This window comes from Triturus cristatus, chromosome 12 (genome assembly GCF_964204655.1).
Source record: "Triturus cristatus chromosome 12, aTriCri1.1, whole genome shotgun sequence".
NCBI classification, from domain to species: Eukaryota; Metazoa; Chordata; class Amphibia; order Caudata; family Salamandridae; genus Triturus; species Triturus cristatus.
Window position 1 is genome coordinate 561936706 of NC_140595.1, and position 19819 is coordinate 561956524.

Below are 19819 nucleotides of genomic sequence, written 5' to 3' on the forward strand. Positions count from 1 at the left end.
ATCAGCCAGTGCACTTTAGTACACCTGCGGGCCTTTTATCCTTAACTGACCAGGGTAGATGCCTACACTGGTCGCAGTTAGACCCTACAGCTTTTAATCACTCTCTTTTTATAAATCGACAACAGGAGATCCAAACCTGCCTAGATCCATTAACCCCTGATAAAGAAATTATTAAGTCATGTATTTCCATTGCCCAGACAATGACTAGTTTGTTACCAGTTCCCGCAGTTGTTCCTACCTCGGATTATCCGAGATGGTTCGATGCCAAATGTTCTTGGGCACTCCCCCTCCTGAAGAGGGCTTTGAAACAGATCCCCATAGACAGAGTTTTATAAGGGGGTCCTGAAGGAACGGAGAAGAATGTTACGAAGGCTGGCATGGGATGAGTTAACTCAAGCAAGTGAGCAGCGGGACAGTACTCGCTTTTGGCAAGTCATAAATGGACCTTGCTATTCAGAGCCATTAAGACCCTCATTACGTCATCATATCACCCTGGAACAATGGAATGCCTACTTTGAAGGAGTTTATAACTTCGGACAAGGCGAGGGAACCATCTATGAGATGGTTTCTTGACCGACTGTTACTCCTGTCATTTTCTCCTTGGATGAAGTACAGTTGGGCATTGAGGGATTGTCCCGGAATAAAGCCACAGGACCCAATGGGGTCCCTCCAGACTTTTTCCGGGACAACATTGATGTATGGGCCCCAGTGTTCACTAGGGTGTTAAATGCAGCAGCAAACAACGGGATGCCACCTTCATGATGAACCGCTATCTTCACCCCGATTTTTAAGAAGGTAGACAAGGATAACCCCCATTGCTACCGTCCCATATCCCTAATTGATTCTACAGTTAAAGTTTTGAGTCAGGTCTTACTAAATAGGCTCTCTGATTGGGCTGACACAAATAGAATTATCTTGGAGGTGCAGTATGGTTTCTGAAAGGGAAAATCAACTACAGAGCAATGTCTAAACCTCTATCTTTTAGTTTCTAAATATATGGTTGCCCAACCTGGCGCCCTTTTTTGGGGTTTCATGGACCTTACTTCTGCATTTGATCGGGTTAATCTTAAGAAATTGTGGGCTCTACTTGAATCCTTGGGGATCGAGCCCGCTATTGTAAGCCTATTAATGACCCTTCATGCCCATGCTACAGTTGCAGTTAGACACTCTCACGGGGTGAGGCTCACTGATTATTTTAATTGCACTAGGAGGGTTCATCAAGGGTGGATTTTGGACTATTTTTTATTCATAATATATATTAACAGTTCAGTGTCACGATTCACTCCCTGTGCTCTCGTTCCCACCACCAGGGGGCCAAACTGTGGGGCTTTCCAGTATCCTAATATGTTTCCAGAGACTCCCCTGTATGCATATCTTGACTTCCAGGCATTTGGACATCATTTAGGAATTGACATCCATTCCCAATCCATGCCGGGTTTTGTGGAACCCAGTCTGCTCATGCTGGAAACTCCATTACCTATAATCCCCTGCTCACTGTTTTGTCTCCACCCCTGCAGGACAAGGGTGGGTGGAGGAATTCAGCTCACCTGTGGCTGGCTGCTGCTAGCCTGCTCACACCTGATGCACATGAGTACTGTGAGCTCTTTTAAGCCCCAGCTCCCTTCAGCCCAGTGTTGGTAATTGTAGCTGTTTTCCGGTGAGAATGATCCTTTTTTCCCTGAGTTTTTGATATTTCTTTGCTATAGTTAATCCTTGTTCCTTGATTCCTGAGCTATAGCTATTCCTTGTGCCTGAATTAGCACTACCTGCAGTGCTACCTTGTTTCCTGAGATATAGCTAATCCTTGTGCCTAAATTAGCACTGCCTGCAGTGCTACCTTGTTTCCTGAGCTACAGCTATTCTTTGTTCCTGGGCTTCAGCTATTTCTTGTTCCTGATTTGCAGTGCTCTCTTGACTCCTTGTTTCCTGAGCTGTAGCTATTTCCTGTTTCCTTGAACCAGTACTGCCTGCAGTGCTACCTTGACTCCTGAAGCTTTAGTAATTTCCCTGTTCCTGAACTAGCACTGCCTGCAGAGCTACCTTGACTCCTGAGCATTGGCTCAATTCTTGTTCCTGCCCCAGCACTGCCTTCTATGCTACTTTGTCTTCTTGACTTCTGAACCTGCACTATTCTAGTATACCCTTGTAGCCTCCCCTTCTGTATATCCTTTTTCCAGGTCCTGCCATTCTTCCCTTTTCCTCGGTTCCAGTTCTAGTTTGCTGTCTTTCTATTCTGCTGACTTCTGTTACCTTGTATGTTTGTTACCTGCTTTCTGCCAAGTGTGCCCTGTGATTTCCTTCCTTTCCTGTTAAGCACTCATCCTTGCTAGCTCCTTGTCTATTGTGCTTGTTTCTACCCCTTTGCTGTTACTGCCTTGCGTGTTCCTGTTTGATAGCCAGGATCCATGGGCACAGCTGACTACCTAGGTGGTATTTCTTGTTCACTGTGAGTATTGTCTTGGAGTTAGTTATAACATCACCATAGGTATAAGCTCCACAGACCCTGCCTTTGCTTACGTAGCCTATATGTGGATATTTTCAGTCAGTATCTGTAAAACAGCAATTGTGGGTGAGGAACTTACTGAGCTTCAGTCTTACCGTGTGGAGCTCCTGAGTGCTTTTCCCCACATTCCCTTTATTGTTAATGTTGTATTATATATATATATCTATATCTTGCACGTCTGTTCTGGGTGTAGTTAGTCTGAATGCTAAATTGCCTTGTGAGTGCCCTTCCTTTCTGAGTCCTAGCCATTGTGTACAGGCTTCCCCCCCCTTTTGGATACCTTTTTCTCCTCTGACTCCTTGTTTAATCCTGGGCTGGGCTGTACTACTCTTTCTGTGCATGGTACGTTTTCTACCCAGTCCTTGCTCAAGTCCCTGACTGTGTTCCCAACATAGCCCCGGACAGTCCCTGACATTTAGAAGCCACCCTGACATCTTTACAGAGTGATTGCCCTTGAGTGGGCAGGAAAGCAGTTCCAGTATTACTGTATGCCGATGTAGTATTGATGGCACGCACACCCATGGGCCTACAGGCCCTGATTAATGGATTTGTTTCCTTTATGAACAGGTTGGACTTATCGGCCAACTTCACAAAATTGAACATTATGGAAGCTGGCCCTCGGGCGACCGTTCTAAGACATTTAAGGCAGGAGCCCGCACTCTAGCAAAGGTCCTGCCTTCCCTTATTTTGGGAATTGTATTTGATTAAAAATTGAACAGGAAACATTTGATGGAGGGAAAGTTAGGAGACATGAATAAATCCACGGGAGCCTTTGCTACCTACGCCCATAGATTAGGCACCTGGTCTCCAGGGGTGATTTTAAAGCTTTATTAGTCCTTTTGCATTTCTACGGTCTTGTACGGAAGCGATGTCTGGGGTTCTATTGTGACTAATAAACTACAGATTGCAAAAAATAAGTTCATGAAACAAATCTTGAGGTTCCCCAGGGCACCCCCTTCATTTTCCGTACACTAAGAATTAGGAGTTAACTATATAGCCAACCTGGCGGCAGTAAAGCCTCTGACGTGTTGGGTGAAGATCTGGTCTAACAATCAGGCAGAATTTAACCGTTTGATCATTTCAGATTGCCCATCATTAGACCATGCACTCAAAATCCCCTGGTTAGTCTTTCATGGCCCTAGGCAGAGCAGATATTTTCCTCAAACATGACTCAGTGAAGCCCTAGGATCTGTTCATAGTTAAGGAGTTTGTTATATCCTGACTTTAGTAAATGCAATGCTATTTACCACCAATGGAATGTTACTTTGATGCTTTTTAGAATGTTATGATTCAGTCTGAGAAGACAGTTGAGTGGGCTAAGCAGCTTGATGGCTGCTCCAGGTGGGGTCTCAATATCATCTTGTAACTATCCTGAATAAAACTTCTCTGAACTACAACTACCTGCGTGACTTGATCACTACAATTTTTGGCGACTATCTTCATACGAACCTGCGTATGTCACCCTTTAAAACTTCAAGCAACTTCATGTACAGACTCTTCAGTTCCTCAAACTAAGCTTCTACCTGCAAGTGGCATCCTTGACCCCACAGCGGTCTGCCAGTTGTTTGTGTTCCTGGGGGAAGTCCTACTTAAAGAGCTGTTCATCTACTTAAGGCTGTCTACTCTCCTGAGTCCATCTCTAAGTTTCAGAGAAAGCCTACTTCTACTTGTGCTGTGCCTTCAGTGAGGGTAAGCCTACTGACGTCTGGGGAAGTGCTGTGCCTTCAGTGAGGGTAAGCCGGGCGATTTTCAAGCCTCTCAACGTCTGTGTCCTGTGCTGTTCCGCTCTTTAAGCCTGCTTACTAACGTCTACGCTTTGTACTGTAAGCCTGGCATTCACCAACGTCTGCACTCTTCTTGTCAGGTCTTGTGCCTTCAGATTCTGTTCACTTGCCACATATCTACGTGTGCACATTGTCTGGGGAAGAAGTGCGCTACGATGTGTGCTTCAGACAAGACAGTTTCTACTATCTGGATGTCTGTTCTCTTAAGGAGCCTTGTCTACTGCCTGCCTCAGTTTTGAGAGCGTCTGCCTGGGGAGTGCCTGGGTAGTCTCCAAGAAAGATTTCAGCTAATTGAACTGGTCTGCTGTCCCTACAGCGTCTCAACTATTTCTACTAGAGCCCAAAGCACTGCATGCTGTGACTGCAGCTCCACCAAGAAAAACCTCTGCTGTGAACTGTTTTCCCGCATCTAGTTTTTCACAACTAATTGTGCATTTTCTGCAGCATGAACAGCACCACCGTTCTTGTTGTGCCAGTGTATACTCTTGGTGCTGCATTGACTAGACTCGTGGACTGACATCTGGGGTCATCTCAAAACTTTCCGTAAGACAGTCACCCTGCTGCTGCTATGAAAAGGCATCATTGTTTTTCTATTGACAGCTGTCAACCCGCTGCTGTGAGGACAGTACCTGTTCACACGTCTGGTATTTTTCTGTGCACATTTCAGAAAGTCAAGGTGAGACACATTTTTATTTTATTGTTGGGCTACGCTGAGATCTCCTGTCTGCAGCGTTTTCCAACCGACGCTCTCTGTTCAAATTTAAACCCAACTTGTGACAATGTGTTCTCGCGCTTACCTCTGTGCAAATTCCTGATCGTGTGCGGTTTCTGCAGTTCTGCCTCCCATCACGTCCTTCAGAGGCATCAGTGTGACGCACAAGTTCCCTCATTCACACTGGCAGAACGCACTTTGTGCGTTCTGCCAGTCAGTGTTCCTGCAAGCACGGACGTGCTGTGAGCCATCCGGGGCAACGTGGGATACGTCCTGCCATCTTGCGGATGGTAGCACTGCTAGTTTGGAAGTACTTCCCCTCGGACATGCGCAGTGTTCACTGAACACACACAGAGCTGCAGAGAAGTGTTCGGCTGTTTCTAGGCGCTATAAATACCAGCAGTTACTGCAAATTTAAACCTGGGTAAGGTCTGCACAAAATCGGGTAGACAGACTTGTGCAACTGAAATACTGACTACCTCATCCATTTAGAGCAGCCACATTAGTGACACGAAATTGTGATATCCATGAACCATTGACAACCAGGGGTGAAGTCAGGACTGCTGGCTGGTAATCCGACTGGAATAATCTTTTTGAGAGGTATTGTAAAGGAGATGCCAGCCAAACTGTGAAGTGTGCACTTTTAAAAGACAGTCCTTAAACAAGCATTTGGAATGCAATAACTCTTGCGTTTGAGCTATTGGCACTGTAAATGACAATGCCTTTTTATTTTTGTGTTTTGAAAATCTGCAAGCAGTGCGTAAACGCACTTTGTACTTGTAGTCCTTGCTTACAAGAAGGAAGGCTGGCAGTAAAAGGGGCGCAAGTACTTCAGCCTTGCTTCTAGTAAGCAACTGAAGCTGGGCATGTACCATACGCTAGAATTATAGGAAACATCAATGTAAAGCGGCCTCTTTGCCACATCAATCCAATATTTATTACTCCTTCTCCTGGCTTAAATACATGTTCTAATTTTTCTAAACTCAGTTTGATTTGAGCTGTAATCTATACGTTAGGGTGAACAAATAACAGCTAGAAATAAGGCACAAGATGCTCTATTAGAAAACCGCTATTATTGACAGCAAACCAGGTGTTCGCGACTCTGCTCTACGTATAGTCCGTTTCCATGGTAGCCATATGCGCACCTTCTTTGACCGATGACTGCGCTGACACTAATAAATCACATATCTCGTAAAGTTCCCCAATTTACTGCAATGGTTGGATTAACATGCTAGGGTTTCTCCGGGCGACGTAAAACTGATCCTCCTCCTCACACCCTTTCAGACCAGTACCAATTGAGATTAGTCACTGGTCTAGCACCCCGTCATTCAGATTTGAGTGGCACATTGTTGACCAATCAGAGTACGTGGGCGGTGGCCCCTGGGAAAGGATATCCGTTGCTAGGGGCGGTGGCGGCACTAAAACACTACCCTGGAAGGCGATGAAGGCTGTCGACTGTAGCAGATGATCAGAAGCCGGCGTTGACAACGTGTTTGTGCAATAGAGAAGCCAGGACATGAGCCGGCGGCGGGTGAGTATTGCTTTGGACCTGCCCGACCGCTGTCATGCTCGCACACATCAAAGAAGTGGTAATCTCTCCGTAAATTCCCCTTAGGACAGTTTTCTCTTTTCCCCTAACTTGGACAACGACCTTCTGGGCTCTTAAATAGTCGCATTTTGTTTTGGGGCAATGTCCCTCTTAGCCCTACTTTTATCTTAGTATATAGCCACAGCCCTTTTGACAGCTATTTACTGAACCCCAGCCTTACCCCCTTGGTCCCGCCTCCTATCTTCTGACGAAACCAATCAACGAACGTTTTAAGTTCAGTGTATTGCATTGTCCCGCCTCTTGCCTGTGAATCCTAAAAGAGCTTGTTTGAGCGGCTTAGCGTCTGTATCGACAGTGAGGACGGACTATCGATTATGTGGTGGTAGTTCTTGCGAGCGTGAGATGTGCGTCCGTCCTAGAAATGTGGTACTTTAAAGTAACGGAGTTTAACTGGACTAATAACAGTGCGCTTCCAAGGGGCGCACGCGTGATATAAAGATAACGTATAGATCTGCGCTAACCGTATTTTGGCGTAAATTATATTTTGGCAATGACCTCTTGATTATGTGTTGAGTATTTGTTTTTGTTTAATGTAATGTACTGGTCAAATTTTGGAAGAACAACGTGTGTTTTCTTTGTCGAGGAGATGTGTACTGCAGCCTTTCCAAGATGGTGGGCTGGTTGTTCACTTCACAATAAGCGCTTTACGTTTGTCCTTTTTCTATTTTGTGTACTATTTGTGGTCCCTTTAATATCCCCAATGGCAGATGGGGTTATGAAGGGTGCTAGACGGGCTGGGGAACGTATTGCTTTCTTAAGTAGGTCTGCTTGCCCTGTCACTGAACGGATAAAGTGAATGCATTCAAACTGTAAAGCGCGCAATGATGTACAGCGGTGTACAGTGTTGTGGTGCGTTTTGGCGATAGAGCTGTCATGTTAAAAGGGTAGTGGTGGAAGTGGGAGGAGCTGTTGTCAGACAGCACTGGGTTTCTGGAGCTCGACAGTGTGACTAGTCAATATATTTTCGTGGATTCTTATCCTTGACATTGTTACATTAGTTCGCTTTCCCTCCTAGTCCCTCGCCCATACACCTCTGAAGCAGGCTTCAGACAGCTCAACTTCTGGGCCAGGGTAGCTCGGAATCTTGTTTTATTAGGGCTACTTCGATGTGTTGTTGTGGTGTATGTCTCCTTTTTTTTTTTTATTATTATTTATTTATTTTTTAAAAATCTATTGATAGGAAGAAAAATATAACTTGCTTTCATCGTGGCTGTTGTAAGAAAAATATAACTTGTTTACCTCGTGGCTGTTAGTATGATGACAAATGCGTACTTGAACTACTTGTTCCTAGATTGTAAGAAAACAATTTCCTACAAGTCTTAAGTGGCAGTATCCGAACGACCATTCCTTACGCTTTTAAACATAACGTTTTTGAGCCCACCTTAATAATATTATTGCACTTGATACTCACTGTCCTTCCCAAGTTTTATTACAAAAAAGGCTCTATTACACATGAATGGAGCCTATTCTCTGAGCTCCTGAACTTCTGTGAGTAAAATGCTTTCTTCCCAGCCTGAACATGTTGTTCCCTTGTATCTCCTAATACAATGCTGTAAACTAATGCCGGTCTAGTTTTTTTATGTAGGGAAACAGTGAGTTGAGTAGCGGCTCGTACCTTAAGTTTACCACTTAAGTTTTGCTGTCTATCCTATATATTGTGTGTTCAGTTGAACATCTTATAAATGTGGCCTAGTACAATGACGCTACTTCTCTCATCGCAAATCAATGTTGTGTGGACTTCATATTGCGCAACAGATCACCCTCACAGGCATTTCTCGGCGCTGCATTACAATCCATGTAGGGTGAGAACGGAGACAGGAGGTTAAAATAGGCAAGTTTTGGAAAGTTTTTTGAAGTGGGCAATTTCAGAACAGTCGCAAATGTGCTGGGGGAGTTTATTCTAGTAATGGGGGCCAAGGTAGGAGAAATAGCAGCTGCCGTGTTTGACTGTACAAATACGTTGGGGGCTCAAGTTTCTTGTAGGATAAGGGTGAAGTTTGTTTTTGGAGATAAGCAGGGCCTCTCCTTGAGAGGGATTTATGTTCCAAACATAATAGATTAAAGATGTAGCTCTTCCTGCCTGGCCTCCACCTTGGGGGTGCCCAGGAGTGGACGCCTCACAGGGAAAGCCAGGATGGGTTCCACAGCGGTATTCGTACAAGCGCCTTGAGACCCTTGCGGGTGAGTAGTGCGCTATACAAGTATCAATTTACATTTCCTGATTGGGAGCCAGTGAAGGGATCTGAAGGTGGGCTATGAGGGTGTGCAGGGAAGTAGTTTACAAACAAGGCATAATTCTGTATTCTGGACTACCTGAAGTTCTGATAAAGAGTGTCTCATTTGTTCCAACCAAAAGTGAGTTTCTGTACTCCAGGTGGCTGACTACCAAGGAATGTATGAGTTTTTCCTAGGATGGAGGAGAAGCCATTGAAAGGCCTTAAGCATTTGCATGGTTCTAAAACAGGCCCGCATGTGGACCCAACCTGCTTTTTTGAGGTTATGGTCTATCAGGATGCATAGGCTTTTTTACAACCTTTTTAGGTTGCGGGTCAACACCCAGTTCAGGTGGCCACCAATAGTCTGTCCAGAAGGAATAAGCTTGCCAGACAAAGATCTCAGATTTCACGGTTTTAGATGCAAGCAGTTTTAAGACACCCAGGAGGGAATTTCTGCACGCAGTCTGAGTTTAGTTTTTATACATTCGGGGTTAGGACCCATTGAGATGTATAGCTGCATGTCATCTGCATATGAGATGATCTTACGACTCTAGTCAAAGAGGTGTTGTGTATATTAAAAAGTGTGGGGCTCAAGGATGAGTCCTGTGGTTCCCCTTTTTTAAAGACAGTACACGTGATTTAAATGGTCCTAAGTTTACTGTCTGTGTACGATCATTGAGAGAGCTATGTAGCCATCCCAGTGCTTTGTCAGTGATGTCCATCTCAGTCTCTGGACCATTATAAGAGTGTGAGATGGCCTCAAAGGCAGTGTACAGACAAATTAGTACTAGCATGGCTGGGTAGCCATCAAGGGAGAGTGTCCTCTAAGACAGCTATTAGTGCGTTTCTGTACCGAGAGGCTCAGAAGCCGGTCTGGGAAATGTCTAGGTTGGAATTAACCAGAGTAGCTCGATAGTTGTTGATTTACTAGACATTCTAGATTTTTACTGAGATATGGAAGAAGCGAAATGGGCCTGTAATTGGTGAGTTTTAGAGGATTTGCATTTGTTTTTTTGAGAATTGGCATCACCTGTCCAGTTTTCCAGGCCTGAGGTACATTCGCAGTGTTCAAAGAAAGATTGAACAATGTTGTCTTGTCTGGGAGCAAGGTGTTGTTTGGAGACATCATAATATGAGGAAGAGCTGGTTCCGAGGGACATCCTGATTTTGATTCTGCTCATACTTCTAAGAACAGGTTGTGGGGGTAATGAGTTCAAAGTATTTCAGAGCGCACACAAGGTGTGCGGTGGGGAGTAGTGACAGCAGGGGAATCAGTGGAGAGGGGAAGGGGAGGACAGAGGGTGAGATTCTTATTTATGGTTGTGATTATTTTCTTCAAAAATGGTCAATTAGTGTATTGGAAAGCTCCTAAGAGGCCGGTACTGGTGAGGTGTCTCTTTTTAATCTGTGATAATACAATACAGGTGTTGGTCATAGAGCTGGGTTTCGTTTAACACTTGATTAGTCACGCCTTAAGCACGCAGGAGTTGAATTCCAATAAATTATTTATAATGGAGCTGGATAAGTAGGTTAATAATTCAGTTGTACCAGAGCCTCTAGGTAACGCAGAAAGGTTGAGGTTTCTCTCTAGGTTTATAACAAGCCATTTATTTATCCAGCTATAAAATTGCTGGACTGCGTAACCATTATTTTTGTTACCGCTGTTATGTTTTTTCCTGGGGGTAAAACATGTCTGTGGGGTCAGTGACTAAGTAGAATAAGTGTTATTGCAGGATTCGTGGAGCTTATAACCTTTCTCTTGAAAGCAGGAGACTGAAATAGTCGCTTTACTGATCAATTTTGTTTTTGGGGATGAATGCATTACATCAGATCATAATACTATACAATTTATTTCAACTTCTAAAGCCTGTGTTTGCTCTCCATCCTATTACCTGGATTTCATGTATGTAATCTACTTTAGGTTTTGGATTGATCTCTGAAGTAGTGCAAAAGTATATTTTATTCCAATGATCTGATAAAGGCTTGGAAAAAGATTTGTCTAGCAGGGCAATAAAATTACTGTGAGGATAAGCCCCTAGTGTTGGCAGGGAAATCTGCGTACAAAACATAGTCTTAAAAAGGCAAGTGTTGTTTGGTAAAGACAGTTTACAATAACCTTAATAGGAGTGTGTAGAGCTGAAAACTGGAGTTGCAAGAGCTGCATTGGGATATTACTGTTAACAGTATAGATGTTGTTCCTTCTGTCCATCATTTGTTCCTTTTGTCGCCCTAAGTGGGAAGGGTATGCCGAGACGTGGGTCCCATGCTCACTGCGCCCCTGGATTCAAACTAGCCTTGCTGAGGGGTGATGATCCAAAACTGGTCCCAGGATGTGTTTTTCCGGTCCATGGAGGACCTGGCTCGACAGTTGGGCTGGACTGTTCGCATGAGGCACAGGGTCAAGACTGATTTGCATATGGCTGGGTCCAAACTGGGGTGGCGTGGTGAGCAAAAGAAAAATGGATTAAACCCAGATCTTTGTGACTGGCAGGGGGGGTGAATGTCTGCATTGCTCAGCATTCCTACCATCATTTGTTCCCTTGGCCTTTTGGTCTTCAGCATTGTGAATTAAGCTTCTTGGTAGAGAGAAGTGATGTTGAAGCGTCCACATTTTCCAGACTACAGTTTTAACCTGATGCTGATATCCACAAGTTGTTCACTGTAGTTCTTCCTTCCCTTTCTTATTGGTCTGGGCAAATGTGTAATCTTAAAACTTTGCTTAAGTCAAGAGGTAATGATGTGAGTGTTTCACGAAGGGATTTTGTCAAGGCAGTATTTAATTTCCTTATTATTAAGGACCACATTCCCAGTATTGCCTCAAAAAATGTTGTTCAAGTTAATTTATCAGTGATACACCATATGATATAAAAATAGACCTAATAAACCCTTCCATATATGTTATAATTATGCATTTTACAATATCCTAATCCAATAATAAAAACACTTAACTTGCAGAACGCTTGAATACACCACCAGTGCTCCAAGCATATGCAGCAAAATCATTGGGAGATCACCCCCTCACAAAGTATGTTCACTATACTCCATAACACCAAAATAATTATTGCACGTGCCTGTTGCACATTTTTCAAGGCTAAAGTGTGCAGGACACTCTCCGTATTAAATATATTCTCTACATTGACATAAATTATTATACTCAACAGCTATCCAATTTTAAATATAACTTATTGGCCTCTCTGAGATCTAATTTGCTTTAGTCCACCTCCATTCTGGCTGATTGTCCCCACTGCCCATATATAAGCACAGAGAACTAAAAACGAATTCATAATCTGCCTTGGGACAAAGTTCTAGTGCATCCAGTTTATATCTCTTGTTATAAGACTTAAGCAGAGTGTGTAGCCAGCATTTATGGGTTTTACATAATTGTGTCCAGTAGAAAACATGCACAATGCCATCTTTCTGACTAAAAGTACAGCCACAATATTCTTCCCCTTTTTCAAGCCTGCTACGTCTCGCTAGGTGTAGTCTCGTAGGGAAAATCCCCATTCCCATTTTAAGATAGATAGTATGTTTTAGTTTGGGTTAACTTTGGTCCATATTTTCAAATCCCATGTCACACTTACAAGCAAGATAAGTTGTTTGTGCGCGTCTTTGAGATCCTTATGTCTAGTGTAAAATACTGGTAGTGTTCTTACATGATTCAGCATTATCTGAGCCGACTAGGCTTGGTTCTCTCTAGAGGTCCCCTAGCTGCAAAACATACCTTTTTATTTGCCAACTAGCTTGCTCAGTCCATACCACTTAAGTTTTCACCTCCAACATGGATTTTAGATACACTACTATGTTTGGGTTTCTTTGCAGTCTTAATCAATACAACACTGGCACCATTGCAGCCAGATCTGATAGTGGCAATACGTAACTCGAGGAAAGGTGGCAATATGGGTGTCATTGGGCCTAACTTCAGAAAGGACCTCAGGAAGCATTTTTCTATTGTTTGTAATTAGCTTGGGTTGCTATGGCCCCACAATTCATCTCCATATAGAGCAGCAGCCACCATGTTACGTTTATAGATTTGGAGTATTATGCTATCGACTGACAGCCTGCTTTCTGTTTAAATGTAAACGCATTATTATCACTGTCCTTGAGGGTTACTGTTAAGTGGTACTTGCTTCTGTTCTTTCTAAGGTGTCTTTCAAAACGTAACTAGATAGTCTTAATGAACACATTCTATATTTTTTTTCACCACATACCTTCAGTTTTCTCTGCAAGGGAGAGGAGAGATTCCAATTTTGGGATCTTATTGGGGGAATGGAGATCGGTCAATAATCCCGAATAATAATGTTGAACCGCAGCAATGGGTTGTCTTTTTCGAAACTCAATTGCAACTGGTTTCAGAGAGGTCAGGGGTTGTCCCACAAATCCAAACTGACGTCCCCCTGCTGTTTAACACAAGAGGTAGAGACAGTTCTTAAGTCTATCGCAAGTGGTAAGGCACCGGGGCCTGACTGCATTCCAGCCAATTTATTCAAACAGGATTTTGATTTATGGATACTCTACATTACAAATGTAATTAATTCGATAGCTGGTGGAGCCCCAATTCCTGCATCATGGTCTGGAGCGGAAATCATCCCTATCTATAAGAAGGGTGATCGTTCCGCTCCGGCCAATTATAGGCCCATCCGCTTAATTGACGCTATTCAAAAGATAACAGCACGTTTAATATTGGGTAGGATCCAGGGCTGGATGTCTGAAAATTATATTTTATCTCCTTTACAGGCGGGGTTCCGGTGTCATATGGGGACTTTGGATCAGGCTTTTAGATTTGTCTTTATATATTGGAAGGAGGTCTTTTTGGGTAGGGGAATGCTCTTTGCTGCCTTTGTGGATTTAAAATCCGCCTTCGACCTCGTGCCAAGAGCAAAATTAGGCATCCCCAGTCTCCATAAGACCTCCCATAAAGAGTTAGTCTCCCTCGTGGGTAGACTCCATGAATCAACGTACGCTCTGGTTCGTTGGGGGGGAAACCGGGCGAGGTTACAAAGAAATTTGAGGTAGGAAAGGGCTTCCGGCAAGGGTGTGTGCTGGCACCAACCCTGTTTTCCCCATTTATCAACTGGGTAGTGCAGTATTTTGTTGACCAACCAACGGACGCGCCGATGCTCGCCGGCCAAAAGGTGCCCCTGCTCATGTTCGCGGATGACACGCTGATATTATCCAAGACGAGACAGGGGTTGCAGTTAGCTCTGTCTCGTTTTGAGGAATTTTGCTGCGAACATGAGCTTGTGGTTAACGTAGGGAAGACTAAGTTTATGGTGCTCCATGGGTCCAAGCCGGTCAAAGCAAGAGTCTTTATGGGTGGGAAATCTCTGGAGCAGACAAGTCTTCACCCATTTGGGTGTCACTTTTGGCGATAAGTTGAGCTGGGATCCCCAAGTTAAGATCCTCGCACTGAAACGCATTCAATTAGCGGGAGCATTGACCAAGGAACACAGGCTATCGTTAACTAAGCCAATAGCTCCAGTGGTCAAAATTTACACGATTAAAATCATTCCCGCTATTATATATGGTGCTGAGATCTGGGGGTTTTGTAACCTGACCCAATTGTCCACAGCCCAGAATAAATTCATGAGATCGGTTGTTGGCTTGCCCCAATTGTCCCCCCGTACTCCACTGATGTTTGACTTAGGCTGTCATCGTATTGAGGCTACTGCCCGCTATAGGCCGTTGGCCTTCTGTAGGCGTCTCTGGATTACTCCAGAGCTCCATTTCTTTGCTAGGGCTTTGTCCGAAGTAAGGAGATTGGATCGCCTGCATAGGATCCCATGGCTGATTGGCATAAAATCTCTCCTTATTGACATGGGGATGAGGGAACTTTGGGAGAGCCCTGAATTGGTGGAATTTCCTTCAAAAGAATCCTATCGAGCAGCATATTGGGAGCTAATTAAAATAAGGAAGTTCTCTATCACTAGCCCTATTCTGTCTAGAGATTTTTTTAGATCTTAAAGATGAACCCTGCCTGTAAAGCTATTGGGACCTTGTATCAAAGCCATCAGACCGCAAGCTTTATCACCAATTCAGAGTTGGGTCATTGCCACTCCGGAAGTTTACATGTAAGTGGCAACCAGGAATTGGTGATAAGTGCAGATTTTGCCCGGAACATACTGAAGATATTGACCATCTCTTATTCGTATGTCCGGTCTATCACAAACCTCGTAGCTTGTGGCTAAAACCAGCATGTCGTTCCTTAGGGACTTGTTCTGCGATGGCCGCTAAGAGGCTGCTGAAATCTGACCACAACGAGATTGCAGTAATAGGAGTAGCTAAGTTCCTGAGTTGGACATGGGTGTTGCGGATGAAAAATGGGGGGGCCCTAATAGCTAAGATATTTTTGTGAGAAAGTGGCTCTGTATATACTGTTCCTTACTAGGTACAGGGTGTACAGAGTCCACAGTCCCCAAGGGTTTGACAGAGGCTAAAGTTAGATATAACCTTTGTTGGAAACCGGGCAACCGGGTTAGCGGTCACCAAGTTCCCAGCACGGTGGTAGCTTGGCTCGAGCGGTTGGGGGTCAGGCACCGTGTTAAGCGTACGTCACACCCTCACAATAACCATGCGTTCCTCCGTTCCAAAAACGACACTACACCGTAAAAATTATGGAAGAAAAGAAGAAAATGTATATGTCTTTATCTTATTTTCTCTTAGTTGCAGGCTTCACATCATAAATACAATACAATAGGATTTTCCTTTAAAAGAGCAGGTCAAATAAACAATACTACTTCGAAGTTTCAACAAATGGTTCAGGTCATAATTAAGCAAGGAATAAATAGAGGTGCAATAAATACAGATGGCAATTAAATACAGTCAGACAATAAATACAGTGCAGGAATAAATTAGTGAAAGACAAGAAGTAAAGCACCTTCAATAATTAAGGTAAAGCAATCAATGACAATTACAGATCAGATCACTTTCATGAGGTAACTTGGTCTTACTTTGCCCATACAAAGCTTGTGGTCATTTGGGTGGCATGGGGGTGTCCCACCTAGATTGGTCAAGGCTGGGGCTTAAGCTGAGGCAGAACGAGGGTAACCTAAAGATCTGGCCCTCCAAACTACACAGCCCCTCACGGAGGTCACTGCACCAGTCTCAGTTCACCCCTGGCACTCCCAGGCTGGTCCTAACACCCCTCTAGCCCCTAGGATGGTCTTTAGGGCTCCACGGGGCCTTAGACGCCCCCTCTACCACTTACTGTCCCTTCCACGACTATCGGCTCCGCTTGGCGCCGTGTGGATGCCGTGAGGCGGCTCCGGATCGATGTCGCTGGGCGGCCTCGGCTCAATGTCGCCTTCCGGCGTCGCAGGGACACGGTCTCCCCGCTTCCGGGTGTCTCCGGAGTGCGATCTCCACTCCCGACCTCCGGCGCGCTTCACCTCAGTTTCCAGCGACTCCGGAGGGCGGACTTCACTCTCCCGTCGACGCCTCACCTCGACCTCAGGTGACTTCCTACTCGTCCTCCGGTGCCTCTCCACGACCTCCGTCGGCGCCCTCATTCGACCTCTGACGGCTCCGGGTACAACGTCTGCTTTCTGTCAGCGCCGCTTCTCTACCTTAGGCCCCAGGTCTCCAGGCTTCTCGACGTCAGGACTCCAGGAGGACACCGCCGAACAGGTCAGGAGCTTGCTGTTCTTCCTCTTTAAGGCCTGTTCCAAATGTTAAGATCCTTAAGATGGTTCTTCTGGTCTTGATCCCACACAGGGCTTTAGGCTGGGCTTGGTCAGTAGGGACTAGCATCAAGGGTGGGTTTCTGGACCCCACTCCAAGCACTGGTTTCCACCCCTGCTGCCTTACTCCGACCTCCTTCTATCTCTGGTCCTCTCTCCTCTCCAGTCAGATGCCAACTGCCCCTCTGAGATGGCCTCCCAACATTCTAAAACTGCCTCCCCCTATCACAGGATTCTAGAATGTTCCAGAAGGTTCTAGAAACCTCCAGTGAGTTCTGGTTATGTCACGTGACAATGGGTGGCCACCATTTTGTGTCTCAGGCCCTCAGACAGAAGTTCCAGGGGTAGGGAAAATGGCTCCCTGACCCTGCATCAACACTAACAAGTCTGGTGGTTCCCAAAAAGGAAAAATTATAACAGGGTTTGAGGCAGAAGTGGGAGAAAATAAATAATGATGAGGAGGGACCACCCAAAGGGCTGACAGGTCTAACAACCTTACACTCTAAAGTGGTAGCTTGGTCGAGCAGTAAGGCAGTATCAGAGGACAGTGTAAAGCATTTGTTGTACACACTCAGCAAATGGTCTCACACAATATCTGAACTCTAGGCCAATGGTTTATATATAAAAAATATATGCTTGTTTTATTTTAGAACCAACAATTGGAATTAAAATATACTTTCTCAGAATGAGATGCTTTATATAAATACTTTTGCAATCTGCAATTGACTTTTGTAAACCGTTACAAGTGGTTGCAATAGGCAACACTATTTTAAACACAATGCATTGAGTTCAATGTAAGGTTCATGTTATTTGCCACAGATTACTTTTAGGATTACTTTTGGAATTCCAGGACTGGATCCTAGATTCAGTCCTGGGTCAGAACTTAGAATCAAGTGATGAAAGTCGACTTAATTACTGTGATTTTTAAACAATATTTAGCTATTTTAAAAGTTGACACTTAGAAAATATTTCATAGAAAGCAGTCAATGATTCCCTTTGACAGAAAATGCAAGTTACAGGTATAGTATGTTCTCGTTACTTTTGTAATCCAGTACTGGGTACCTAGACTCAGTACTGGGACCTTTATCCAAAACAGGTAAGTAATTACGTTTTCAGATATTATACGATTTTTAAAGAATATTTAAAGATTGCAGAAATTGACACTTACAAGAAATTTCACAGAAAAACAGTCAATGATTTGCTATGGGAGAAAATTGGGTTACTGGTAAGTACAGTTGTAAGTATTTTTCAGAGTTAGTGCTGGGCACCAAGATCCAGCACTGGGAGCTCACCTAAGAGCAGGTGAGTAATTTCGTTTTCATTACTCGGCTGATTTTTAGGGAATATTTTAAGATTTGAAAAGTCCACACTTAGAAGAAATTTCAGGAAAAAGCCAGTCAGTTACCCTATGAAGAAAATAGTTATCGATTTAAAGGGAAGTACTCGACTGGCAGAGTTGAGGTTCTGGGCATAGACTCAGGGGTCCTCCAGGGTCAGGTAGGTACAGTTGGTTGACCCTCAGCGATTCTACGGCGGCCGGGTGCAGAGTGAGTTAGGCCCAATGTTATCCTATGAGGGATAGGGGGGCCTTGGTTGGTGGCTGCTGACTGGCAAGCCACGCGGCTGTGGGTGCTGGGCTCCTGGTCACTTACTCAGGGCAAGTGTGGAAGTAGGTAGTTGTAGAGGTTTGACTGCCAGGGCCACCCCCGGGGGGGAGGGGGGGGGGCTGGGTGCAGGGTGCTTTTGAGCCTTCGGGCGCTCAATTGATTTCAATAGGAAATCTCTGGTTTAGAAAAACACTGCAAGCTTGGACGAGGATTCTTCAGGTGCCACCACCACTTCGAGAGGTTAGTTGGAGGATAGGTAGGTACCCCGGGATTGGGCACAGGGGGCCGTGGGGTGCCACGTGCAGGGGTGCCTTTTGGTGTCGGGAAATCTTACCCTCTGTTGATCGCGGTTGGTGGGGGGGGGGGGCACCTTGTTCTGATGCTGCAGGCTCCTTCAGGAGTGTCGAGGGAGGTCCTTGGGTGCCGGACTCTGGGTCACCGTCGCTGTGGGGTCGTCCTCGTGGTCTTTGTCCACTCTGGCACTGGCCAGGCTTGGCTAGTGCAGAGTGTGCTGGGTTCGCGGTTCCGGGCTGCTGCCAGGGATTAGAGGTAGGTTTTGAGTAGAGCCTCTACTCATGGGAGTCACAGGGGCTTAGAGCCAAAGGGTAGCCAGGTCCTCCGGGGTTTGTGAGGTTGTTGGCCACAAGAGATGCCGGGTTGGAGCCGGAGCAGGTTCGAGGGTCGACAGGCCAGTAGGGCTGGGGCCAAAGCAGTTGGTGTCTTCCTCTTTTTAGCAGCTGCAGGGCAGGTCTTTCTTCTTGCTCTTCTTTGTAGTTTTGAATCTGGAATCTGGGGAAGGAAGGTTTAGGGTGCCCCTAAATACTAGATTTAGGGGCGTTACAGGTACGTGAAGGGCAGGGGCCAATGGGTCCCTGTCCTGGGGCGGGTACACCCCCTATCCTGCCTCTCTCCTGTGGGAGGGGGGGCAGGAACCTAGTCCTGATTGGGCAGGGCTTCCCATCTTCAAGATGGCGAGAGCCCGGAGATGTGCTTCACCTCGCCTCCCCCACCTGAGGGGTGGGGTTGGCAGGCTGGCACATCCCCTGTCCTTATTTGGGGTTTCCGGCCAAGCTTCCCGCCAGAGTGGGGGGTTGCAGTGTCCTGGGGAAGCTAACAGAGGCGGCATGCCTTTGAAGCTTCCCCCTGCCCATCCTGGGGGAGGAAATTTAGCACCTCGCCCAGGATGTGCATTGTTGCAGACCCAGGAGAGCAGGGGCTCTCCTACCCAGGGGGTCCAGCAACATGTCTGCTGTGTGGCAGCCTCAGAACAGACGTGGATTGTAGGTTTAGGTTTCAGGGGGCCTCTCTAAGATGCCCTCTGTGGTGCTTGGCACAGTAAATCACACACTGGCATCAGTGTGGATTTAATGTGCTGAGCAGTTTGATACCAAACTGCTCAGTCTTCAGTACTGCCATTATGGTGCTGTGGAGTTCGTGTTTCACAAGCTCCCAGCACCATATACTCTTAGCTGGCAGCACTGCACTTACAGGACCCAGGAATGGACATGGGTACAGCAGGGGCATAGGGCTCCTGCCTCTGTGTCCACACCACTGGCATAGGGCACCCAGCTAGAGGGGTGGCTGATGTATGCCAGGGCAGTGTAGGTTGTGGGCATGGCACACAGGGATGTGTGCCATGTCGACTCTCTGTTTGTCTTGTATCCAGACACTCAGCCTGCAAGAGCAGTGTGTGTGTGTGTTAGGGTACAGGG

At 45.5% G+C, this 19819-nt stretch overlaps 1 protein-coding gene across 4 annotated transcripts in view; it reads left to right on the forward strand.

Annotated features, from left to right (window-relative positions):
- Nucleotides 1-1636: 1636 nt before the first annotated feature.
- Nucleotides 1637-19819, forward strand: part of AKTIP (AKT interacting protein) — an 88091-nt gene continuing 69908 nt past the window's right edge. The window contains exon 1 of one of the 4 annotated variants that reach the window (XM_085639412.1): nucleotides 1637-1657. Coding sequence is in view for 1 of the 4 variants with exons in the window: in XM_085639414.1 (XP_085495540.1) it covers nucleotides 6516-6530 (15 nt within the window). In the remaining 3 variants the exon portion in view is untranslated. Of the gene's footprint in view, nucleotides 1658-5334; nucleotides 6531-7298; nucleotides 7367-19819 lie in introns of those variants that run through there. The other 3 variants (XM_085639411.1, XM_085639414.1, XM_085639413.1) reach the window with 3 other exon arrangements.